Source organism: Balaenoptera physalus, assembly GCF_965194825.1.
Source record: "Balaenoptera physalus genome assembly, chromosome: 8".
Lineage (NCBI taxonomy): Eukaryota > Metazoa > Chordata > Mammalia > Artiodactyla > Balaenopteridae > Balaenoptera > Balaenoptera physalus.
Genome location: NC_138887.1, coordinates 59,370,701 through 59,397,708, shown reverse-complemented (window position 1 = coordinate 59,397,708; position 27,008 = coordinate 59,370,701). Strand labels below are relative to the sequence as shown.

The 27,008-nt window shown below is 32.8% G+C and overlaps 1 protein-coding gene across 20 annotated transcripts in view; it reads left to right on the top strand.

Moving 5' to 3' along the window:
- PHF14 (PHD finger protein 14) overlaps window positions 1–27,008 on the top strand; it is a 198,173-nt gene that overhangs the window by 70,951 nt on the left and 100,214 nt on the right. For 15 of the 20 annotated variants that reach the window (XR_014266383.1, XR_014266384.1, XR_014266386.1 and 12 more), the window contains 2 exons: window positions 20,861–20,911; window positions 21,033–21,154. The exons of 1 other annotated variant lie outside the window; for it this stretch is intronic. Coding sequence is in view for 10 of the 19 variants with exons in the window: in XM_082471725.1 (XP_082327851.1) it covers window positions 20,861–20,911; window positions 21,033–21,154 (173 nt within the window). In the remaining 9 variants the exon portion in view is untranslated. Of the gene's footprint in view, window positions 1–12,652; window positions 12,700–16,253; window positions 16,381–20,860; window positions 20,922–21,032; window positions 21,155–27,008 lie in introns of those variants that run through there. 4 more of the 20 variants (XR_014266385.1, XR_014266388.1, XR_014266391.1 and 1 more) reach the window with 2 other exon arrangements.

Below are 27,008 nucleotides of genomic sequence, written 5' to 3'. Positions count from 1 at the left end.
ACTTTGTACTTCTCATTCATTTCTTTTTTAATACGTATTGATATGTATGTATATATGTATTCATAAATAATACATAGTTTTTCAGGGTTTGAACTTTGTATAAATGGAGTCAGACTTTTTTCCTGTTATTTGATACTTTGACCAACATTATCTTGATTTGATTCACACACGCTGATCTGTGTAATTGTAGTTCATTTGTTTTCACTAATATGTAGTTTTTTATTGAAACAATAGATCATAATTAATTTATCTTTTATATAGTTTGGCAGTTTTGTTGTTTCCATCTTTTTACTTTTATAAACAACTCATTTTTAAATATCTCTCTAAATGTCTCCTGCAGCATGGTAACAGGGAGATAGGGTATATAGCAAGGCATGGATTTGCTTAGTTATAGGATATCTGCATCTTCAGTTTTGCTAGGTAATTCCAATATTCTCCAAACCAGTTTACACTTATACCAGTAATGAATAAGTGGTATAAGTTTTGTTCCCAAACATGTTTTGTCCAATGTTTTAACGCTTTCCAGTGTGATCCATGTAAAATAGTACATGGACATTTTATTTTGCATTTCCCTCAACACTTAGATGACTTAGAGCATGTATTTGTATATTTTTGGTCAGTTGTATTTCCTCTTCTAGGATATGTGTGTGCAAGTCTTATTCAGCTTTTCTATCAGGTTGTTAGCCTGTTTCTCATTGAAAATTCTTTGAGGTCAGAGTTATTACCAGGTGCCTGGGAGCTCTACCAACCTAAGACCATTTTAAATAAAAGTTTGGCATGTGTGTCTCTTCCATTACATGAGTAGTGTTAATTTCTACTCCAAACCTATGAGGGGTGGCTTGCAGTTATGAATTCTTAGGGGAGACATTTTTTACCTTCTTACCTTGAGCCAAGGCAGGCGCATTTAAAAAATCTGCCTTCCCCTGAGGGAGATGTAAATATGTTTTTAGGGTTAGTTATCATCATTCATTTGTTTTATCTGTTTGGTTTTAGAGAGTCTTAATTTTTTTCTCCTTAAACTAACAGTTTTCTCAAAAGTTTTTTTTAATCTGTAGTAACCGTCTATATTACAATAAAATCACTTAAAAGATTTTGTTTAAATCACTTAGATTATTTCATTCAGTTTTGTGTTATGGACTCATTTGAAATCAATGAGGCAAATCTGGGAATTTTTATCTTTTAGATAATTGAAGTAGTTAATTTTGAGTGCTCTAAATTGATCAACTTGAAAGTTTTATCTATAACTTCCACTAGTTTAAAACACTTTTTAGACTTCACAAATATATTTTGTTTACAGATGAACTAGAGAGAATTTTCCTTCTTTAAATAAGCCTGTTTGTTTCTATTTCTAAAATATTTTCTATAACTGTTTGTTGCTACTATCTGCAGCTATTCTTAAAATCTTAGAGAAAAACTTATTACTTCTTCTTATGTCTATGTCTGCAAAATTATCCTCTTATGAAACATTTTTTCTAGTTTCTTTATTGTTTAAAGAAATCCTTAGAAACAGTATTATCATTTTTAACTTTGGAGTTGTCACATAGAGGGGAATTTTGTACATATTATAGTGATATTTATGTGCCCATAGTTTAGTATTACTTAAGATAAATGAGGATTCTGGTTTTTTTTTTTTCTAATTTACCTGTCTGCTTTTCCAGCCTAGAATTACAAGGAAGCTTTTAAATTTTCTAATTTAGTCCAATTCCTCTCATCTTATTCTTTGTCTCTAGTTTTCTTGTGTTAAAGTTTTAGTCTTCTTGTAGATGTTGGTAGGTAAAAGACGAGAAAGGATTCTATGCCCAGTAATTTTAGGAAATATAGTATGGTTATTTTTTCCTTGGGGGGAATTCAAATGCATATTGAAGCTTTGAGAAATACTAATGTTTAGAAAAATGATTACTTTTCCTTATTTATCCTTTTTCCTAACTTATTTTATCAAAGAGCACTTTTTTTCAAGACAATATTTTATTGTGGCATAGAGCACCATGAGGTACCATCTTTGGAAATGGTATTCTAGAGGCCACAGATTCCTTGCATCAGGATCACCTGGGGTGTTTGTTGAAGTGTAGACTTTGGATTCATCCTAGAGCTAATGAATTAGAATTAGGGGGTTGGGCTAAGCAGATATCTTAGGTGTTAGTCTTATGCAGACTAAAGTCTGAAAGTAACTCTCTGGATAACATTTATGATTATTACTCTTACTCTTTTCATTCTTCTCTGCCTTTGCTCCATCAGTCTATACAGCAGTTCAGAAAACTTGTGATGAGCATATTCAGTCGGTCAGGTAACAGATGGAGGAACTTAAGAATTGAGAGATGTAGAAGAGAATGATCAATCTCTTGATCTTGATCTTGGCTGAGTTTCTATTGTTACCTTAATTTTTTTTTTAATTATATTTATTTATTTATTTATTTTTTGTTTTGGCTGCATTGGGTCTTTGTTGCTGCCCGCGGGCTTTCTCTAGTTGCAGTGAGCGGGGGCTACTCTTCGTTGCAGTGCACAGGCTTCTCATTGCGGTGCCTTCTCTTGTTGCAGAGCACAGGCTCTAGGCACGCGGGCTTCAGTAATTGTGGCTCGCAGGCTCCAGAGCACAGGCTCAGTAGTTGTGGCACACGGGCTTAGTTGCTCCACGGCATGTGGGATCTTCCCGGATCAGGGCTCAAACCCGTGTCCCCTGCATTGGCAGGTGGATTCTTAACCACTGCACCACCAGGAAAGTCCCTACCTTAATTTTTTATCGGTCATTTTTGTTTGAGTTGTATTAACATTTTAAAGTTTCTTTTCTTAGCACTCTGTTAATTATGGGAATTCAAGTATATTACTGCCTAATAATAATTTGTCTAACCAAGTACCTTTCACAATAAATAACTGATTTATCTCTCCCTTTGTTTAATTTTTCAATTGTTGTTCCTAGTATCTTCCTACTTACACCTTTTATTTTAGTACATATGTTGCATTTTGGGATATTCCATCCTTAAATTCTTTCTAATAGTATTTTTGCTTTTGTTAGTTTTTGTTTTTCCTGCCATTATTCATCAAAATATAGTTCATTTCACAGTAGTCATAGTATTCTATTAGAATTTTGAAGAAAATTTTACCCTTGTGACATAGGGGATTCATGACAGAACTTAAACTTCAGTTTCTCATTTTAAAGTAATATCTCACTCATTAAAACTGTTGAAATGATCATCTCTTCTAAAACTTTCCATTTCTGTTAAGTTTGTTATGTTCCCTTGGGTTATAGTGATAGCACAGTTTTTAGAAAAGTAGTTTGGGGTTATTTCATGCTAGTAAAAATGATTTCATCTTGTTTCAGAAATCCATCTTGTGCGATATATGAATTGATATTCTGTTAGAATAATTTTATTTTTAAAAATTCAGACTTTACAGTATAATTAAGTATATATAGCTCTTTAATCTGTTTTTTTTGAAGTCTGTCTCTGTGGAATTGTCCAAGAATCATCAAAAACAAAAAATGATCAGAGCTACTATAGATTGAAGTTCCATTTTTATTGAATATCTTTTCTTACCATCTGTTATTACTTTCTCTCCTTTTATACTTTATATCTTTATGTTTAAAAATAACATCATGGTGGTAGTAAGGGAGTGAAAGGGAGAAGGAAGGGATTCACGTGTTGGAATATTTGAGTAAATCCTGGTATATTACTACTATTAATTTAACATCTTTTTAAATCTATACTGCTAATAAATCCAACCATTTTATTATTCTGTATTTCTTCCTATTATTTGACCTTTGTGTATTTTACTTCATTACATTTTTCAGAGGTAGGTAAGTCAGAAGTGGATGTGGGGAATTAGTTTACTTTTATATAAGATGGTTTAATAATAATAATACCTAACATTTGCTGAAGATTGATCATATACCAGATACTGTAGTAATCCTCCACCCTACTCCCTCTTTAAAAAAATAAGTTACTTTTAACTATCATAACTCCTATATTACTCAAAGTGAAACTGAGGCACAGAAACCTTAAGTAATTTACCTGTGATCTTACAGATAGTAAGAGGAATAGGAATTGAACCCAGACAGCCTGAATTAAGAACTAGTGTCTTTTCTGAGGTCTGTAGAAGAGCATTTAGTTGAGGTACAAATGGAGTAGTTATAAAAACATTTGATCATTAGATAGCATAGTTGGGAATGTGATGTTCTAATCTGATACCAAAATGGTCATGTGTCGTTCCATAGCGTAGTGTTATCTGTGGGAAGCCAGGCATATATCCACTTACTAACTCATGTAACTGAGTTCATTCACATTAAATATTACATTTAACACTCCTTTTCTTTGTACTTTCATTTAGGTGTGAACAATTTTCCTTTTCAAGCTTGTGCAAGCGCATTGGCATTAATCTTGTCAATTACAGTGTAATAGTGTAGAAGTTAATAAAATGTTTGAAGGTTATTTTACCCCAAGGAAATTGGTATTTAAAAAGATCAAACAAAAAGAAAAGAAAAAAATTAGAAGCAGCAAATCAATAAGTACACTGAAAGCATGTGTATGTATGAACTGCCAGTATATGTTTGTTTTGCTGTTCTCTATTTTGGTTTGCTTTTTTCCCCACCAAATTGAGTACTATGAAACCTGCTGTGGGAAAAATGGTGTATGCTGTGCATTGAGAGTGAAGTTGGAGAAGTACATAGTGGTTTTCTTTACTATTTTTTTTCTTTCCTAACTAGTCTCTCCAAATCTACCTAAAACATTTGGCTTACCACATCTCAGGTGTTTTTGATTAAGCAACAAATACCTTGATTGTTTCACTTGGTTTGATCAGTGTTAAGAGAGATGAACCCATAGACTCAGTCTCTGTGCTCCAGTGCCGCTTTTGTGCCAAACAAGGCTGCTATTAGAAAAATGGCATCCACTTTTTCCTGCTGACAGGCAGTTGCCATTTATCATGGCCAAAGTGTGCAACGGGAGTAGAACACTTTGTTAAACCTTACTATATTTTTATTATTTGGATACTGAGGAAAGTCATTTTTTATTTCATTCTACTCTGATTTCCTTAATAAGGATTTATAGAAATCTGAAGGAATACAGCATATTTTGAGACAGTTGATTTAATAAGATATAGATGCTTTTCAAAGTGAATAGTCTCGGTGTTACTTTTTTCGCCTAGATTATTTTTACCCAAAGATCATAAAAAGATTAGCCAGAAAAGTTGATTGAAAAAAATCTTAGCACTAAAGATTCAGTGTTTTTTAAAAATGGGTTAAAAGAGCTATTTATCTGTATAAGAATGAAAATAGTATACTTTCAGAAAATACCCTTCTTAAACAAACATGGAGATTCTCTGTTTCATATTTTAATGTTATCATATTTAATTGTTAGTTATAAATGTTTTTGAAATTTATCATTCTGAATGTTAGAATTATTTTTAAATTAAGTTTTAACTATAAAAGTAATATGTGAATACTTTTTGTTCTAAGAAATTAAAAATAGAATTAAAGTCTTCTTTAACTTTTCTCCCAACATTCCCCTTCTCCAACCCAATTCACATGCCTTGAATCTATCTTTATTATGAGGGCACATATTTTGAACTTTGATTATCTGACATTTCTATAGGTATATCTGTCAAAAAAATAAGAAAAAAATTGAAGAATGAGCCATATGGAAAAGTAGTATGGAGATAGTTCAAAAAACATAGAAATATTCAAGTATTAATAAATAAAAGAGGAACGATCTGGTTTTAGAAAATTCTTCACATGTTGTTTCCTGCTCCAGAGATAAGACTTTGTAACATCTTCTTAGATTGGCTCACAAATATCCCATCTCCAGTATTTAAGCATCTCAGTAGCCATTATTCTCTTTTATTACTGGGTACAAATAGGAGGACTAAGTCTAAAGAAGAAAAAGGGTTGAAAAGCATATTTCTACTTAACCTTTACCTGTTATTTACTGTGTATTTTATATTTATTCAATTGTCGTAGCTACCCTATGAAGCAGTAACTAATATCATTGCCATTTACAAATGAGAAACTGAGGCAGAGAGTTTAAGTAACCTATCTAATAAGGACATACAGCTTCAAAGTGGTAGAGACAGGAATCAAATTTAGCTAGCTCCTGAGCCCATACTTTAACTACTTTATTAGGCTGCCTTTCTAGACAAGATTACTGGTAGTTGTTCCTGGTATTTCTTGGGCTAGAGTCACAGTATCTTCATGCTTCCAGCAGCTTAGTGACTAAGGGTTTGGTCAGGAAAATGGAAGTCACTCTATGGAGAATTATGGCCTTATACTACGGTTGGCATAGCTGAGGGCGTGGATATCAAGAAAGCTGTCACCACAGGTCAGAGAAGGTCTGCTGAACATCAGAGAAACTGTCAATGAAATATCTATCCTGAAGCACCAAGCAGGTGGTAGGAGCTGACATTAGGTCAGAGAACTTGACGGTGAAGACCTCAGCCTGAACATCACTGGTGAGTGGGTAGAAAAGTGAGAGTTTGTGGGGAAGTCTGCAAAGTCTGACAGGACTGTGAAGTGGGAGCTGATGGAAAGGTCAGCAAGGCTACAGCATCTGAAAAAGCCAAGGATCCGACTCCCATGACCTCCTGATAAAAAATGGCCTTCACTTTACTTATCTGCTTCAAATATGAGGTTACGGACATGGAACTCCCTAGGGAAGGGGGACTGTGGGGAATGTGGTTTCCACCCTTAGACAGAGTAAGCAAGGGTGGTGGTGGTGGTGGTGGTGTGTGCCAGATTGACCACAGACAATATAGCATAGTAACCAACTGCAGCTTAAAAAGTGCTTAATGTAGTGCTTACTCGGCACACGGTGGGTGCCCTAAAAAGCAACATTTCCAGACTCCTTTCCCTAACCCCACTCCTGCCCCCTTTTCTTTCCTCTTAGAGGACTGTGATACCGTCTTCTTCATCCATATTCTCCCAGCTCTGAGCCTTCTGCAAGGCAAGCATGAAGTTCTTAATAAAACGGTTATGTGAATCACTGACAGCATAAATACAGACAGTGACCTGAAGAGTTATAAAATACCAAGAGGATAACCTCAGTGTAGGCCAAAGAGGGTGAACGTGGGCTTTTTACAGGCTTAGCAGTATTTAAAAGAGACAGAGAGAAGTTTAACTCCTTCCCTAGCTTGCTGAATATCCAGTGGAGCCCTCACAGTGTTTGCCGTTGATTTACAGGTGAGTCACAAGTTTTTTCTCACCCTTGTATTTCTTTTCCTTTCTTTTTTTAGTTAATTAAAAGGAAGCTTGAGAGAAGTAGAGAATCTTAAAAGATAAAGGTTCTTGTGATAGACGTCAGCCTTGTTAACCCAATGACTCTCTTCCTCTGTTCCTCTTATTTATAAAAGCTACACAAATCAATATAGGGCTTTTCTCATTAGAGATTTTGACAAAGAGAGCCCCTTTTATTTTGATTACATTAAGCAATTCTTTCTTCCAGAATTCCTACAATTTATACCATCCATTGCCAGTGTATATTTCAGAAGTCGGCTTTGATGTAATTTATTTATTTTTTAGTGGCTGAGCCTATGCTTTGGATCCATATATTCAGTATAAATGGTATAATACCACTTTATAAAATAATAACTGTCATATGTCTAATTATACATTCTGGAGAAAGCTAGCAGTTTTCTCTAATAGTTTTAACTTCTGCATTAGCCAATAATAATAATTGGGGATAATTTTTAAATATAGTTTTCATTTATTGTAGGAATGAAAATGTTTTGTTTTGGGAACTGGGATCTCATTTATCATAATATAATTCAGCTTCTTTTGCTCTGGGAGAATTGCTTTACTTCTCCTGCATGAAAGCCTTTTTATAGGTATTAGTTTTATATACCTAGCCCACCTTTAAATGTAAAATGACCATACTTCATATATAGTGTTTTCCTTTGATTCCTATATTAGATACAATATTTTTTCTTGAACTTCTTAAAATGTTATGTGGTTCTAATCTTTCAACTATGAATTTTTATTATAGTACTTTTTTTCTACTAGTTTAAAATAGTATCTTTTTCCTTCCACTTTTCCAGTTTGTGTCTCTGGCATCAAGCCAGAAGAACTTGTAATACCACTGACCTTGCTGTTTTAGTGATACGTGTTGCATTCACTGTCTAGTATCACACAGTCTGTTTTATGATGTTATAGTATTCTAGTTTTAAGACTTAATTGCTTTGTTTTTTACACCTTTACGGATCCCAGTAATTCTGTAGTTATTTCATCTCCCCTGATTTTGCTAATTTTCAGCTTTATCTCACATCACTTAGAGGGTAGATAGTGACTTGTAATGCATACAACACAATTCTCAGCCTCAGTGGTTTGATCTTTATTTTGTCCTCTTGGGTAAACCTTCAGAGTCCAATGAAGGGAAGACAGTACTTTAAGATGAACTTCTGTTTATAATGTATAGAAGCATGAATTGATGTTATATTTTCTTCACAATTGTCAAAATTGTAGGTAATTATCTTTTGTGTGAGTGCTTTATATTTATTCCTGCGTTTAATAGTTAAGCAGTAAAAATTGCCTGCATGGGAATCCACGTCTTTCCATACTCTCTGGTCTTTGTGACTCCTTGTCCTACTCTTGAACCATGGATCAGGTTAATTTTTTCAATATACATCTATTGAGCAAGTAACGAGGTAAGGCACTGGGCAGTAGATGCTGAATAGAACACTAAAATGAAGACATGGTCTATGTCCTCAAAGAACTATGGTGATAGAAAGTTGACCCTCAAATAATGTAATATAAACTAGAAGGTAGAGTGTCCATATGACAGGTACATTAAATTACCCTAGAGGTAACATAACTGAAATGGAAGAGAAAAGACAGAAGATTGAGGTGAGCAACAAAACTACAAGTTGACTATTGATACTAGTAGGAAAGTATTCTACTGGCTGAGAAAGTCTTTATTTTCCACTGCCCCAAACCTTTGTATTAAGAAGTTGAAATTTTTAAAGTAACAGCAAGCTGAACACTTGTAAAAGCATTGGAGCCTTTAGCATAAAATTTAGTGTAAAAATTTTGAACCACATTTAGATATCATCTAACACCCGTATTTGTCTTTCTTACAATATGTTTTTATGATAGGCATCTTGATGGCTGGCAACAGCTTCTTGCATTAGTAACTTGGCAAAATTTTAAAGAAGTTTATAGGATCAAATCTTAATAGCTTAGTGTTAGTACAGATTCACTTATCAATTAAGGTTATTGATGATTAATGACTTAGAGCACCTTCAGCAAAAAGTCACTTAATATTTCATTCATTCAGTTTTTTCAGATAAATAGGTGTGAACATTTTTTTAGGATAGCTCATTTCTCTTTAAATTTTTCCTGTGTTAAGGAAGTTTTGATCATTAGTATATTGATTGATTGAAGTGTTTTTTTTTTAACTTAAATAACTTTCTCATATTTATTTAATTAGAAATATATATGGATATGACTTCTAATTATGCTTGAGAAAATAATCAACCATTTAAAATGTAATGGTATTTTCCTCTCTAGGACAGTTTTTTTGTCGCATTATTCCCTGTAAAAGATAAATGGTACAAAATCAAATTCTTGAGTGTTTTAGACAGCATCAAACCCTGTAAGATAGCCTCGTGTGTGGTGGAAAGTACCTGGACTAGCACATGATAAATTAGAATTCTGGTCCATACTCTGGCAATAACCCTGTTTGTGGCCTTGGATAAGTAATTTAACTTACCCTGTTTGTGCTCAATATCCTCATTTATAAAATAAATTAGATGATCTGCAATCTTTTCTAGAACCAAAAGTCTCTTTCTGAATTTCACAATTGTATTCATTTTTTATCCCTAAGACTGTTTATGGGAGGGTTAAAATATACACATCGACATTCGAATAATCTGGAAACGGTAATACTTTGTAATTATACTATACTTCAGGGTTTTAATTTATTTATGTATGTATTTATTTATTTTATCATTTTAATCATTTTAAATGTACAATTCAGAGGCATTATGTACATTCACAGGGTTGTGCAACCATCACCACCATCCACGTCCAGAACTTTTTCATCATGCCAAACAGAAGCTCCATACCCATTAAATGATAATTCCCTATTCCTTCTTATGCCCAGCCTCTTGCAACCACCATTCTACTTTCTATCTGTGTCAGTTTGCCTTTTCTGCATAACTCATGTAAGTGACTGGCTTATTTCACTTAGCATAATATCCTCAAGCTGCATCCATGTTGTAGCATGTGTCAGGATTTCATTCCTTTTTAAGGCTGAATTATATTTCTTTGTATGTCTATACCACATTTTGTCCATTCATCTGTTGGTGAACGCTTGGGTTGCTTCCACCTCTTGACTTTTGTCAGTAATGCTGCTATAAGCATGGCATATACAAACACCTGTTTGAGTTCCTGCTTTCAGTTCTTTTGGCTATATACATAAGAGTATAATTGCTGGATCATATGGTAATTCTATGTTATACTCTTTGAGTGACCACCAAACTGTTTTCCACAGCAGCTACACCATTTTACATTTTCACCAGCACTACACAAGTGTTCTAATTTCTCCATATTCTTGCCAACACTTTTTTTTTAAAATTTTCATTTGTTGATAGTAGGCATCCTAATGGGTGTGATGTTGTATCTCTTAGTTTTGGTTTGCATTTCGCTAAAGACTAATAATGTTGAGCATCTTTTCATGTGTTTATTGGCCATTTGTATTCAAGTCCTTTCCCATTTTTTGATATAGTAGTTTGTCTTGCCATTCTTGTGGAAAATCTGTTACAAATGTGAGGTTTAGGGGCTTCCCTGGCAGTCCAGTGGTTTAAGACTCCGCGCTTCCACCGTAGGGGGTGTGGGTTCGGTCCCTGGTTGGGGAACTAAGATCCTGCATGCAGCGTGAAATGGTAATACTTTGTGATTTTATTTTACTTTACTTTAGGGTTTTTAGTTTTGTTTTATTTTTAAAGATCACATTGGTTGGTAACCTTTATTTTTTCCCTTTTTGGCAGTTACCTTTGTTGTAATCTTTGTCTTCTGAAAAAATCGTATGAATGATTACAAGAAACACTTGTGATCAAGTGGGCCACCAGATGTATATACTGCAGGGAGACGTATTTTCGAGATTTTATTTTTTTGAAATTTTCCTTTTGCTTCATTTACAAATGACATTTGATTGGCTTAGCCAATTTTCTTCATGATAGAAACTTCCCGAAGATAAAATATTGTTTAAGAATAACAGAGCCATGCTCTCTGAACACTTTATGAACTTTTAAACAATAGCACACTTTTTACCCTATTACTGGTCTAAGGCTGGGTAGGCAGGAGTGAGGCGGATTCTGAAGGAAAGGATACAGTCAGACTGTCTCACTAATTAAATTTTGAGGATCCTCATTCATTCAGTTTATTTTTTTTTTTTTTTTTTTTTATTTATTTATTTATTTATTTATTAAAACATCTTTATTGAAGTATAATTGCTTCACAATGGTGTGTTAGTTTCTGCTTTATAACAAAGTGAATCAGCTACACATATACACACGTTCCCATATCTCCTCCTTCCTGCATCTCCCTCCCTCCCACCCTCCCCATCCCACCCCCCCCAGGCGGTCACAAAGCACTGAGCTGATCTCCCTGTGCTATGCGGCTGCTTCCCACTAGCTATCTATTTTACATTTGGTAGTGTATATATGTCCATGACACTCTCTCACCCTGTCACATCTCACCACACCCCCTCCCCATATCCTCAAGTCCATTCTTTAGTAGGTCTGTGTCTTTATTCCCATCTTGCCACTAGGTTCTTCATGACCTTTTTTTTTTTTTTTCCTTAGATTCCATATATATGTGTTAGCATACTGTATTTGTTTTTCTCTTTCTGACTTACTTCACTCTGTATGACAGACTCTTAACTCCCATTCAGTTTATTTTTAAAGAAAGGAATGAATAGTTTTAAAAATAAACCATTTGCCCTTCATTGTATTTTCAATTTGTTTAGTTTCTTTGAATCTAAGACTGAGTCTTCTCATAGCCTTCAACTACCTTGTAAAATATCTCTGATAGACAGTTTTCCATATGGTCAGACATGTCAGATAATTTCTTAGATATTTTCTCTGAGCCCTCTCTCCTCCAGCTCTAATGTGAATTGGTTTTTTATGTTATCCTTGAACTGTATTCCAGCATCATCCTGGGAATTCCTTTTAACCTTTGGTAGGTGGAATTTCCTGTTGCTTGCCTTTCAGTTTCTTTTTTCATTTAGTCCCTTATCTTGATGGGGCAGTGCTATCAGTGACTTGCTGAGTAAAGATTAATGAGAGGTAAATCTTTTGAGATGTTACATGTCTAAAAATTTTTACATTTCTTATATTTTATTAGTTATTTGGCTGTGTATAAAATACCACATATTTTTTTTAAAGCATCACTTGACTGACTCCTGGCTTCCAGTATTGCTTTCTGCATTCTAACTTTTTTTCCCCTTCTCTTGAAACTCTTAGGATTTTCTCTTTCTGAGTTAGGATGAGTATCTATTTTCACTGTTTCTTTTAATAGTAGATATTCTTATTTTATGGTTGCAAAGACTTCTTTTATATCTTTATGAATATTAATTATATTGTCAAAATTTTTTTCTGTATCGTGCATTGTCTGTGTTTGCTGTGGTTTCATTATTTCTATTCATGTTCATCTCTTTCATGTTGATGCTTTCAGATGCCTAAGGATCTTTGGATGTCCACTCCTATTTTGTTCTAAAAAAGGTAATTAAGTTTGTGTAGGACTGATAAACCCATTGTTTTCCCTGTAGGGTGATTTTATGATCAGGGGGCTTTTTCTTTGGGAACCTCCTTAATGTCAGGATCTGTAGGTTTTTTCCACAATAATTCAGTAGAAGTATTCTCTCATCTCCTAACTGATAGGTATAATTTTGACTGTCAGAGTCCTGGACAGGTGAGGAGAAAGGGGCTAAAGGTCTCATGGTTTAGGAAGCAGAATTGCATTTAAGCTTCCTGGTTTCTGTTTGCTGCCTCATTGCTCCCTTCTCTGTGCCTGATAAACCCTTGTACAGAGTCTGTCTAGTTCTTTTTCTCCAGAGGATATGCCTCCTGTGTCCTATGGGAGAGGGGTAATCTCTTGACTGTATAGGGAGGGAGTGAAATCCTTATACCTTTATGTTACTGAAGTTTAACCCAAAGTAGCATTTTATTTCTTACCAATGCGAGTTTGTGTGATTGTAATATACTTAGGGATTTTGTTTTTCAAGTGTTACTACTGTTAAATGCCCCATTTCCATCTATAGGATGATAGCTTTAATAAATTCATTTAGTGTATACATTTGATTTCCACAGTGTTGAGTATTGTAGGCAGAATAATGCCCCCCCCGCAAAGATATCCGTGTCCTAATCCCCAGAACCTGTTTATGTGTTACCTTACATGGCAAAAGGGGCTTTGCAGGTATGATTAAAGTTATGGACCTTGAGATGGGAAGATTAAGCAGTATTATATGGGCTCAATCTAATTACATGCGGACCTAAAAGGCGAGGACCTTCCCTGACTGTAAGTTAAGAGGGAGATGTGACTACAGACAATGGGTCTGAGATATACAGCATCCCTGCCTTTAAAGATGGAAGAAGGGGGTCTTGGACCAAGGAATGTTGGCAATCTCTAGGAGATGGAATAACCAAGCAAACTGATTCTCTTCCTAGAGCCTCCAGAAAGGAATGCAGCCTGCCAACACCTTGATTTTAGCCCAGCGACACTTGTGGTGTATCACTGTGGTTTTGATATGCATTTCTGTGTTGGCTAATGGTACTGTTGATATTGTAAAAGAAAAAAAATGATGTAGCCCGTTTTCCCTTTCTGCTATCTATGCTGTGTTACACAGTGCAAAAATGATGTTCTAATTGGACTCTTTAACAAATGAAAAATGACAGAGATTGTAGATCTGTTGTAAAGCGTTAATTAATCCTCTGTCATTATTGCCATCATCCCTCAATTTTAGCTCATATGAACTAAGAAAGCAAAACCTAATGTGATACTATGATGAAGTTCTAGAAAAGTACTCTGAGGAGTAATTAATTGAAACATTATTCACATAGCACTATTTTATTTTGCTGCCCTTGTCACAAGTGTAATTACGTTTTTTTGGTATGTTTATTAGTTTAATAAATGAATAAACAGAGACTCTTTACATAATAAAGACCTGGTCATTTATCTTTAAATATTTAAACTTCTGTTACATGAATGCTAGGATAAGTTCAGATAGTAAAACTGGGACCAACAATTAGAACTGTGTTGTATGGAACATGCTTCCTTGTTATCCAGAATAATTGAGGCTATATGACTAACAGGGATATTTTTGGAAGAGCTTTCTGCATTGGGTAGAGAGTATTATATGAAATAATATTTGATTTTAATTTTAAGATGCATGTGAAATAATCACGATTAAATTCATTTGACCTCAGTATGTTGCGGGTTTCTTCTTTACGTTTCTAGTCCAATAGCCATCTTTATTCTCACAGTTACTCAGCAGCCTGGTTATCTAGGTACCTCATGCCTTCACTTAGAGTTCCAGTATCTTTTCTGGATCCTATGTTCAGTTATTTTAGTAATGCTTTTGCTACTGTCCTTGATTCTTTTATCCTCTTGCCAATATGAACTCTTTCTTTTTCCATTCCTGCCTGAGGGTTGCCAGAGTCACACGTAAGTGTGTTCCTTTGAGAATTTTTTTTCCAATTTGTTAGGCATTTTCTCCATACCCATCTTTAAGGTGAATGTAGTTTTATATCATTATTAAGGACATTAAAATTATGACTGATTCTTAAATTTAAGAACAGTTTTGATTATAGTGAGATTTTGAAAGATCTGAGCAGTATGTGACTGTTTTTATCCTTCACTTTAGTTGCACTTACCATATTTATAAATCATTATCCATCTAATTATTTGTTTGGTATCTGTAGCCTCATGGGCCTGAACCCAGGTGGACAGGAGCTGTCCTGTTCACCACTGTATGTTCATTACCTACCACAGGAGGTACTTAGTTTGTATTTCACAAATGAGTTCTTTTCTTGTCCACTGTGGCTATGCATCTGAAGACAGTGTACTTTGAAAGAGTCTTTTTTTTCTGGCCCTTTACAGTTAGGAAGGGAATTAGTCCCTTTCTCCTTGTACATTAATCATATTTCATTGGTGAAACTATAGAATTACTCTGAAGGTAGCCTGGGATACTTCTCTTTAAGTATCTTGTTGGACATTTTCTCTGCATTTTTTTTTTTTTAAATGTGGAAACTTTTCACTTGCTTTTAGAGAAGGAAGTTACTTTTGAAGAAAATATAAATTAGCTTAATGTTCCCTTTGAAGTTACTTTAAAATTGACCTTTGTACTTTTTGTCATATTTTCTAATAACTTTAATGTAACTTGAAAGCTTTCAGATTTTCTTTTCGTTTTCTTTTCACTTTATGTCATCTAGTGACTTTTCATCTTTTATACAAGTGCCAAAGGGACTTGTTGAGACTATCTTTCCATAGTCTTTTACACAGTGTATCATCTTCTACTCTCTTTGAAGTTGTCAGGTCTTTCTTCCTGTCTCATACATTTTTATATTGTTTTGTATCTCTCCTTTTTTGGGAAGATAAATGTGGTAAAAAGTCAGAGTACTTTTTAGCAGCTTTGACTGAAACCATGTTGTTTTTCAGGATGCACCTTTTCGTATAGATCATTATTTTGGAAATAGACTTAAACACATCGTTAATCTGTTTTCCATTTTATTTAACAGTATAAATCAATAGCCTGTTACAAGTGTAGTCTTCATTTGAGAGATAATCAAATATCCTAGAGTCTGCTTTCATTACGTTTATTTTTAAAATATTTTTTAGATGCTAGTTCAGTAGAAATATAGAAATGTTTAGATTCAGCCCTATTGAAATGACTAAAGTGTACTAGGCATTCATGATGCCCATGTCTTAATTTACTTGTTACCTTTATACTAATTGTTTTGATTAAATTAATGCAGTTCTGGGAAGAAAGGGTTATACATGGGGGCTTTAGATATCAGAGTTATTATTGAGTTTATTATCAGACCCAAGGTGATCTCTGAAGTACTAAACAGATTATATAACCTGTGTCTGTCACAGAACCTTAGAAGAAACCCTAGCAAAAATTTTTGTGGTGAACTAAACCATACTTAAGTCACTTTGGCTCACTTGGAAGAAATCCACTGTGGGTGTCCTTAGGTCAAGTAATCATATTCAGAACCCAAAGGTTCCTGCTATGCCTTTTGCCTCTTGGAAATTCATCATTTTTATTTATTTCCAGGAGCATGGAATAAAGGGAACAAGGACGAGGCAGACCTTCAGGATTTTACTTATTTTGAATATACCGTTATCTATGAGAAGAGTTGTATAGAAACATTTATTATGTAGAATGTATCTTTTTTTTTTTTTTTTTTTAGAATGTATCTTTTATATTTTTAGGCTTGTGGTTATTTTAATTTAGAGTGTTAAGCCAATTAGATCATGATATTCTTTTTATTTTCCACCTATTTTCCTAACCCTGTTAATATAAATTAAATTAGATTAGATAAAAATAAACTCTACAGCCACCTGACAAGAAGGGAAAACACTCATTTTGGGAGATCACCATTCCATCTGTTGTATGCCGATAGCCCAACAGAAACAGGTGGTGCTTTTGTTCACACTTTGTTTATATATATAACATTTTTCTTTTGAATATTTTATTAGCTTTAATATATGATTGTTTTCAATATATTGTTTTATAATTGGAAAACAAATACTTATTTTTTAAGGAAATATATATACTGTATATATTTCATTGAAGCATTTTGAACAGCTGCCAGACAGCCCCGACATTTATTCCTCAGCATAAATCTGAAGATATTTTAGCTTGACAGGTTTTCAAGGTTTGACTATTGTCCTAATTAACATTGAATTTGGAATTTTCTCGTAAATAAGCATTTTCTCTTTTTATATATAAATTACATAGGAGGGTATCTTTATGTTTCATCTAACCATGTATGGCTTATTTATTGTCATTTGTATAAATGTTGATTTGTCATCAAAAAGATAAGTGTTGAATTTAGAGAAATCAGTGTACAAATGAATATGTGAAATCCATCTTAGGGATGTCAAAGATGCTGAGACACTGTCTTTTAGTTTTAAATTTAGTTCATTTGTGAAATGAATCATTCTAACCTTGGAAAAATCGTCATGCATCTGACTTAATTATAAATTAAAACAACCCAGCTCTAAACAATTAATTAAAATTTGTTGCATGTTTTCTAGTCCAAATGAGTGAAGTTATTGAAACATTTAATTATTTGTTTCAGATGAATAAGCTATTAAAATGATGCCTATAGTTAAAAATGTTTTATTCTTTCCTAACTTAGATACATTGTCTCTAATATCATGCCACTCTTTGTGGATGATTTTATCACGTCCTGTTTTCAAGTAAATGTACCAAAGACAGATAAAGAGCCAGATGATCTAAGCAGCTCAGATTGTCAGTGTTCCCTAAGAAAATTAAGTTCTTAAAAACTAACAAAGAAGAAAAAAATAGGAATGTGTCAAGATTTGGAATGACTTTCAAACTTTCATTTACTTTCAACAGTTTAATAATTGCAAAAGGAAGCACAATTTAGAAATATACCTTCAATCATTTGGAATGTCTAGATAATTTATCTGTGTTAAGTTCTAAAGCACATAGTTGTTAAATAATGTTTTTCCTTCTTCCACACCCTGTGTTCTCCCTTCTGCTTTATTTATCTTGTTTCTAAAATAGTGTCAGCCTCAATGTATACCATGAAATGACAACCTGGTTACAAATACTTCTGTACATCTAAGATGGGGCAAGCTCTTTGATTATTGAAATTATTATTTGATTATTGAAATTTGTTGGATGAGCCAAACGTGTTTTTTTTCCTTTTTCCCCTCTTTTTAACTCCCCTTATATTTTCTGATTCATTCAGGGATACCATGTTTAAGATATCTTATTTGTTACGATTGTAGGCAAGTATGAGTTATAACAGTTACAGTTGCTGCCACTTCATTAAAACTAGAAAAAAACCCTCACAACTCTCAGCATTTTCTTGGTTGGGGAACTTGATATTGTGAAACATTGTGTTTGGATTAAATCCTCTTATTTTCAGTTTTTGGAAATACTAGTTGTGTGATAAATGCTAAGGCTTGCTGCAAGTTATTTCGGTAATGGATCATGTTAGTCATTGTATGTATAAGGTACCAAATTGGATAGAATATAGTGTCAGTTTGAGGAATTGAGGTCTCCTCTCCATTGGGTAAATTGTCTCATTTACTTGTTTCAAAATATAAAAACTCTTCATTTACGCATCCCAGTGTTACAGTTTATTTACATATTCAAGTGAGAATAAGAGATTTGCTTTCTTATGGTAATTTGCTCATCTCTACTTGGGATTAAATTATTAATCTTGGATTTGTCATGCAAGAAAAATCACTGAATTGAGAGTTGAGAGACCTGGGTTGAAGTTTACCTCTGTCAGTTATCAGCTGTGTGATCATCAAGTCATTTCCCTGGCCTGCTTTCTCAGAGCTCTAAGATGCTGTAATTTCATATTGCTTGTAACAACTATGGTTTTCTGGCTAGAACTTGTTTATGTTGCTTATGTTTAGTTATTTAAAATTACTGCAGGAATACATCAATGATTACCTTTTTGTAATATTGATACATGCATTTAAAATGACTGTTTTAGATAATTATATGTTTATTCATTTAAAAATATTACCTTAATAAAATATAATAAAAAGGAATTTATAAATGCAGAGGTATGTAACTATGTCATTGTGTGATAGGATCATTCTGTGGCATTATGCTTTATGATGCTAACAGCAGTATGGGTTTGAAAAACTTCCAATTGATGGAATCAAACCAGATGTTCAAAGATTTAAAGTATTAATCAGAAATGGTAAATAACTATATATCTTCAAAAGAATTGAAAACATGAACTTGGAGCATTCACACATATACTTCAAAAATTACTTCAATGATTAGATGATTCAAAAACTAGATGACTCAACAAAAGGTGGGTTGAATGAAGAGAAATATGGAAATGTGTGAAGGACTTTTGAGCATTCTTTAGATGTTTATAGAATTAAAATAAGTAATTTGAATATTTTCCCTTTGATATTGGTTATTAATTTTGATCACCTTTTTGAAATGGATGACTATATGCATAAATTATGCAAATTGAAAATAGATTACCAGAGAAGGGAACAATAATTTACACTTTTTGTCAGTTGTTTTATCATTTGTATTATCTAGCGTGTTCATCTGTGAGTTTCAATCGAAACACTTATTATTTATTTTAATAAAACAAATTTATTGAACTTTTACGTAATATGTATTGTATTAAGTTTGAGTCTAGAAAGATGAATATGACATGGTCCTTACCAGTTTTGGGATAAATTGCACTGGGGGAGAAAAATTGAAGCATGAGGAAAGGAGTGTCACAGAGGGGAAAGATGACTATACAAAGGGTTAGGCATAAGGTTTTAATTAGAACTTGGAGAAGTGTTGTCAATATTAAGGGCTGTTTTCAAACTTTAATGTGTGTGTGACTTACTTGGGGATCTTTTTAAACGGCAGGTTCCAATTCAGTATGTTGTTCCGGGCATGAGATTCTTCATTTCTAACTAACTCCCTGGGGATGCCAGTGCTTATGAACCATGATTGATATTTTGAGGAGCAAGGCTTAGTACTAATTCTTTGGAAGTAAGAATAGATGTAGGGCCTGCATTTAAAACCTTTTCCTAGTTATAGTCTTACTTTTTCTTCCTTATTTCTTCCATAATGTAATTAAAACATACTGATTGGCAATATAAATGTAAATGAATATGTAGTCTATAAATTTACTTATTTTGAACGGCTAATTCAGTCAACTCTTGGTTATCTAGGGGCAGATTAAACAGTGCAGTTAGCCTGGGTACTGAATAACAAACAAGTGACTGGGTATTGTAGAGAATTGAAATGACAGTAATTTAGAAAAACATTAATGTTTTTTATATTGGACAGCAATTCTCTTTAGAATTATTTGGTACCTACCCTAACGTGGGAGTGTTCTTTGATCTCAACAGTCAGGCAAAGTAATTTTGGGGAGTGGTGCCTCCTTTTTCTTCCAGTCCCTCTAAAGAGCAGTAATCTTCATATGGGGATTATAAACCTCCAGAAGCTGTGCTACATGGGTGGAGATTTTTAACATATTGGCTGCAAATCCTATTGTACTTATATTACTTGCAAACATATGGATGTCATCTTTCAAATGGGAAATGTGTTCTGAAATACAGGATATAAATTTTAAGATAATAAGCTTGAGTCACTTATACCATGTTTTTTTTAGTTAGTTTTATTTTAACTAGGATTGAGAGATGTCTGAGACTTTTGCCTCCCACTTTTTTACAGCTGTTAAAGATTGTTTTTTTATGTTATTCAAACATGTTTGTGCACGCACGCACACACACACAGAGGCATACAACAGATGTGAGTCCAGGTTTAGCATTTTAGCTCTAGAAGTCGTGTAAGTTATGAAAAGTTAAATGTTCTGCATAAATCATCATTGTGTGATGTGTATGAGGTATTCAGAAATCTTCAAGCTAATTTGTAGAACTTATTTTTCTTATCAGACACCTGTGTTATTTAACAGTAGAACACTGTCACTGTAGAGTGTATTTAATTTGTCATGTGTTTATTTCCTCTGACATAAATTATAATAAAGTACAATAGAGCAGTACAGCATTAATTAGAAATGCTAATTTTCCAAGTGCTTAACCGAAGCAGTAACATTTAACAGAGAAAATTTATTTTTATTATTAATTAAACATTAGATATTTTTGTGGATTTTTCTTTTTTTTTTTTTCTTTTTTTCTTTTTTTTAGAGAACCAGAGGACGAAAACGAAGCTTCATTCCTGAGGAAGAAAAACATGAGGTTGGAATAAGTTAAGCATATTTTACACAATCTAAATTTGAGAAACTTTCTTGCTTAAAATTATTTCTGTTTTCCTCATATCCTGATTTTATGTTTTGTTTCATCCTCCCTTGTATGGCAGGAGAGAGTTCCTAGAGAGAGGAGACAAAGGCAGTCTGTGTTACAAAAGAAGCCCAAGGCTGAGGATTTACGAACTGAATGTGCAACTTGCAAGGGAACTGGAGACAATGAAAACCTTGTCAGGTAAGCTGGATGCTGAGACCTTGTCTTTGGGGGATTAAGGCTCCATCTTCATCATTTTCTCATCACAGATATAATGGGGAAAACAAATCACAGCGTAGGACCTTTCTTAAAGTCTTATTTAGTGGAAACAGTACTTCAGAAACAGATTTCATCCACTTAGTAACCTGCCACACATGGTTATTCTCTGGATTTAGATGTAATTAAGAGTGATTATCTGGATTTTGAACAAAAGAGAATTAATTATCCATTGACAAGAGGTTGACCATGCTCTGCATATAGAGGCCACAAAAATATATAATTTGATCCAAACCCTTTGTGCTAAGATAATTATGTTTTATCTCATAAAACAATAAAATTGCTAAGTTCTGTTAGCATATTATAAAAGTTGAAGTTTATTAGCGATAATGATGACAGATAATTTTTCTTGACAAGAACGTCGTTAGCACTTATCATTTTTCAAAACAATGTGTTAAATGCTTCTCTCTTATGAAATAAAGAAAGGTGAAAAGATGGCCTAGATAGACATTTTTTGTTTTTTGTTTGGTTTTCTTCTTTGCTTCTTTGTTTTGTTTTGTTACTTTTTTTTTTTTTTTAAATCAGACATAATTCTAATCAGGAATCTCAGCTGATAAGGCACAGTGGCTATTCCTGAGGGTCCAGAGACTGCTAATTTTAGCCATTTGCCTCTCTTGCTGAGATGAAGAAACTGCTCAAAGCCCTGGGTGAGATGAAGGAGTGGGGGGGTGATCAAAAGGAGACCTCATCTAAATAAAAGAGGTATCCTCTTTCAAAGGACAGTGACACAAAGAATCTTTTAGTATGTTACAGGAACGCTTTCTGATTTCCTTCAAAAATTGTCTTTTGATAAAGCCCTATTAAACTAACTCATGGCACAGAAATTAAATGTTTCAAAAAGAGTACGTTGATAAAATGCATATTAGTACTGTTACAGGATTTTAAATATTTGCTTCCAAAATGATGTCATTTGTCATTAAAAGTATAATTTGTTTGTTTTAATTCCTCAAGTAAAGGCATGTGGTTTTAAATTTCATGAGGTTTTTATACCATCATTGAGGAAGGTAATGAGAAAGTAAAAATTCCAGTAAAGAAATACAAAGTGCTTCAACAAAGTTGAGAAAGTCTATAATATTAGGCCACTGTTTTTTGAAGTAGTTTATGTAGAATATCATGAGAGCTCTCCTGGAGGTTAAACTCATTTAAGTTTAAGGTAAATTAGTTCTAATGTCAGAAGATACAAATGAATAATTCTGACTGCAACATAATTTTCTGATTTATGTAAAAAAAGAAAGCATAAGCGTAACAGTGGAGTACATAAAACAACAAAACAACGAAAATAAATAAAAGAAAAAATTATAAAAACAATCTTATGTAATGAACAAAAATTCAATCTAGAAGAAAATTCCCATGGGGGTTGAGGGTGGCATTATAGGGCATGATCATTTTGAAACAGTAGTTAAAAACTTAAGAGACCTGGTTATACTCTTTAATTACTTAAACCTATGTAAATATCTACCTCTAATTTATTTTTTTTAAGATAGTAGCTTGATTCAGGCCTTGTTGCTATAGGCCCTATATGTTTTTGCCAGGTTTTTATTTTATTTTTTTGGTCATGTATTTGAAAGGAAGACCTAGAAAATAAATACAATTTTATTTTAAAAGCCACTTAATACAAGAGCATCTCCAAGACATTGTATTATATAGTTGTTTTTTAAAAAATAGGTATCATCTTTCTTTGATTCTTGATAAGATTTTTAATTAATATTAGCCTTTCCTCTCATTTATTTAATTAGTTCCTGTTATAAAATTTTCATCCTAATTGCATTATTATAACATTCCAGTGTCTGGGATTTTTGTGAAAGTCTCATGAAAGGTAAAGATATTTTTGTTACTCTAGAAATGACGGTTAACAAAGTCTTTTTCCTTGGTTTTGCCTTGTTAAGAAGATAACATCACAGATTTTATGCAAAGGTTTTAAAGAGGTTATGAAGAGGGAATTAAATGTTTTATAAATATTATATATTAATAACATTTCTGAGGATAAAACAAGCTGGATATAAAGCAGTGCCATCAAGTGTTTTATGGTTATAATGTGATTGTTCTTTAAATATATATATATATATATATATATATACACACACACACACACACACACACACACACACACACACACATACACACATTCAGTTTAAGCACATTGCTCTTGGGATAAAGAAGAATTTTATGTAGAATTTCATGTGTTTAAAAAGGTACTCTTATAAGCTAATATCTGCCATTTCCCTTAACATCTCTTTTATTTAGTAATTGGCACCATCATTGTTTGCAAATCTGCCCCAAAAGCCCACACTTTTATGATTAAGTTGCATCTTAAATATTATGTATACACGCTATTTTTAACTTTATTTTAAGACATTTTAAATTACACTTTATTTTCCCTAAAGATCTATTTCAGTGCTTGATCATTATACTTACTTTGTATGTCTATTAAGTTCTCTTATAAAATTAAACTTCTTGGATCATAATTTAATTAATTTACTTAATCTTCTATTGAATTTACTGTATTTTCTCAAGTTCCTTTGAACTAATGTACATGACTCTTTAGAATCAGCTGTTTAGCAGTTTTGATTTTGAAACCACACTTCTCTATGTAATTCAGGCTGTATAAAAAAGTTTTATTTTTTTCCTTTCTTTTTCAGTTATTTGTATATATGTATACATTAATTTACATGTATAATTTTTTAATATCACTAGGAAATTGCATTCAATTTATCAGTTAACTGTAATAATAGGTTCCAAATGTTATTTTCTGTTTTGTCTTTAACTTTTTCTCAGGCCTTTGGCAAGTAATTTAGTATTTCTGGGTCTTAGTTTTTCCCTCTGTTGTACATGATCAGAATTGTACTATGCTCCATTACAGGCTTTGTGAGTAATTCTGTATGAAATAGTAAGGCAGTGGTATTACTTAGTAATTTAAAGAATACATATATGTGGGCTCTGGAATAAGGGTTCCAGTTGGTAAATATGATACAGTAATAATATAAATGCATATTTTTTACTTTTCAGAGAATGTGCATGTTTTTGTATATAATTATTCCTGCAATATGGAGAACAAAATATTTGAATTTGTTGAAACACTTTCCCTAAAATGATTAGACTAATAAACTATTTCCGCTAAACATGGGAAATATGAAAATTACCACAAGGTGTTAAAGAGAAAGATGGTTTACAGTATCATATGGATTTTTTTTTAAAAAATAGTGCTTCCTTTTTTTGCCATCTACTTTTTAAACTTAATTAAAATTTGTCTGCAAAGTTTCCAGTTGAAAATATATTCCTTTATGTTATTTAGTGCAATTAAATGCTAAAGGCCAAGTTGAAACTGTCTTCAAATTGTGAGGTCTTTTGGGGTATTTATCTCTTTGCTGTGGATGTTCATTGCTGGAGGTACTTTTGAGCCCTTAGTGATATCTTGGTTTTGCTTCCACAGTTCCTGGGACATTTAATGCTCAGTAAATGCTTGGTAAATGAATGACTGTGCTACATAAGTAGTGACTGATTATTCTTTGCTGAATTAATAAAAAAAAAACCTTTTACTATTATAATTTATTCCTAGAACAAATTGGTCACTCAGTATAAGTATTTGATGAAGACATTTAAAAGGCTTAATAAAGGAGGATTACTTTCATGTCACTAAAGAATTGTGGGTGAGTTTTTTCTGTGTATTAGGTAAAGAACTAGGAATCACAGATTTGAGATTAGTTAGTTGATACACTGATGTGACAGTAGAAATGATTCTCCTTTTTGAACATACTTAATTTTCAAAAGGTAGATTTTAGAGGTAGGTAGGCTTTTCTCCTCTATAAGTCTTTATCAAACTATCAAATTAGGAATAAGACCAAACTTTTAGGCCTCAAATTTTATCTTAACTGTGTAAACTCATTGTGACACATTTTTATTACTTAATGGGAGATAGGAGGGAGCAAAAAGGTCTCCTAAAACTAAGAACCTTAAAATCCATTGGTCCTCTTAAATAGCATCTTTAATTTTTATCTTGTATTGTGGCCATTACTTAGAAGCAGTGAAGGTAGGAGATGACCTATGAAGCTATTTTACTTTTATAGCTAAGTCCACCATTAAATGTTTGCTGTATTCTCTTCCTTATTTGAAGATATGGCAAATTATATCGATATTGAACCATTTTGGTTACAAGGTTAGGATGTTTGTTTGGTCTGTTAACAATGTTGTTAACACTTTTATTTATTTCACAATTTAAAAATCTAGCTTCTGAGTGCCTTCCCCAAAACCATATTAGATGGTATCATAAGTTATTAGGAGCACCAGCACAAATTCATATTTATCAGATTTTTATTTCAAATATTACTCTCTTTGATAAATCAGATTTTTAAATTTTTAATTACGTTTCCTGTTCTCACTGGTATGGAGGCTCATAGATTGCCTGGGTCATAGTAAGGGGTGTTTTCTCCCAGAGATTTGATTAGACCAAGAGAGCAAGGTTTAGTTGTAACTTTAGTTACTGTGTTCACAGAACATAAGATCACTTTAAATAGATTGTTTTAAATTACTTTAAAAAAATGAAACCTAGTTTCATTTCTTTTAAGAACAATTAAGATTGCATTTGATAGGTTGCTTAAAACAAATAGAATGACTTATTTATTTTATTTTGATTATACACTTACCAGTTTACTGTTTCTTATGCAGTTTATCATCACATAATAATCACTCTAAATGGTAAAATTCATGTAGGAATATCAAATGATTGTAAAGTGATGGTGCAAATGTATATTATTTATACTTATTAATTAGAACTTAGAAACAAATAGAAATTTTAAAATGATTTGTCATCTAATAAATTTCAAATTATTAAAAGCATTTCCTGCACAAAGACATTTCTGGCTAATCTTCTGTTTCTTTTCCTTACTTCTACCAACAATTTCAAGGATAGGTTTTAGGTTTTTGTTTTGTTTTGTCTTGTAACCCTGAGTCAGTGATTGGTATAGTACAAATTACTGTATTCTAAAGGATTGTTTCCAAAGCTTAGATTTCTAATATTTCTTTCAATTATGTGTGGTAAAATATATCCCCTCTTGTCACCCTGATGTCCTGTGTGGTATACCTCTTTCTTCAAGTTTCACTGCTGTTAGCTCTGGAATATGTTTCACTTGGCTTTTCTCTCTTGAAAGTATGACCATCTTAAAGGCAAGGTCTCTGTTTTACTTATCTTTACAGCTCCCATGTTCTTACTCCGAGTCACTGAGCAAGGATCGCCTCCCCGTGGTGGTTAGTGGCTTACACACTTCATAGGAGGTTGCGTTAAGCAATCATTGGCCAGATGTTAAATCTTCCTAATTTTTATTCTTAATATAAAATAGATTTAAAATAAAAATATGATCTAAAAATAGATATAATATAAAAGGCAAAGATAAAGTAGCATATCAAGATGTCTCAGAAAGCATATAGACTTCTTGTAACCCATAGCCTGAGGAAATATGCTGCCTAATTCTTTTAACAGGGTTCACATCAAAAGGGAAGATAAGTATAGCATTCTAAATACAAGCTGATGAAGGAATTATTTAGGAATTATTAGGAATTATTAGAAAATTTAAACAAAGGAATATAATTATGACCTGAAACTTTGTTTTCTTAGATTTTTAACTGTTTAAAAAACTTTTACATTTATGTTATTTTTTAAATAAGCATTATAAGAAATAGTTTATAGAAACAGCTTTTCAATGAAATTCTGATATGAATACCAAACAATAACATCATCTAATGCTTAAGTAAAATTGAAATTCAATAAAATTCAGAACACCTATTT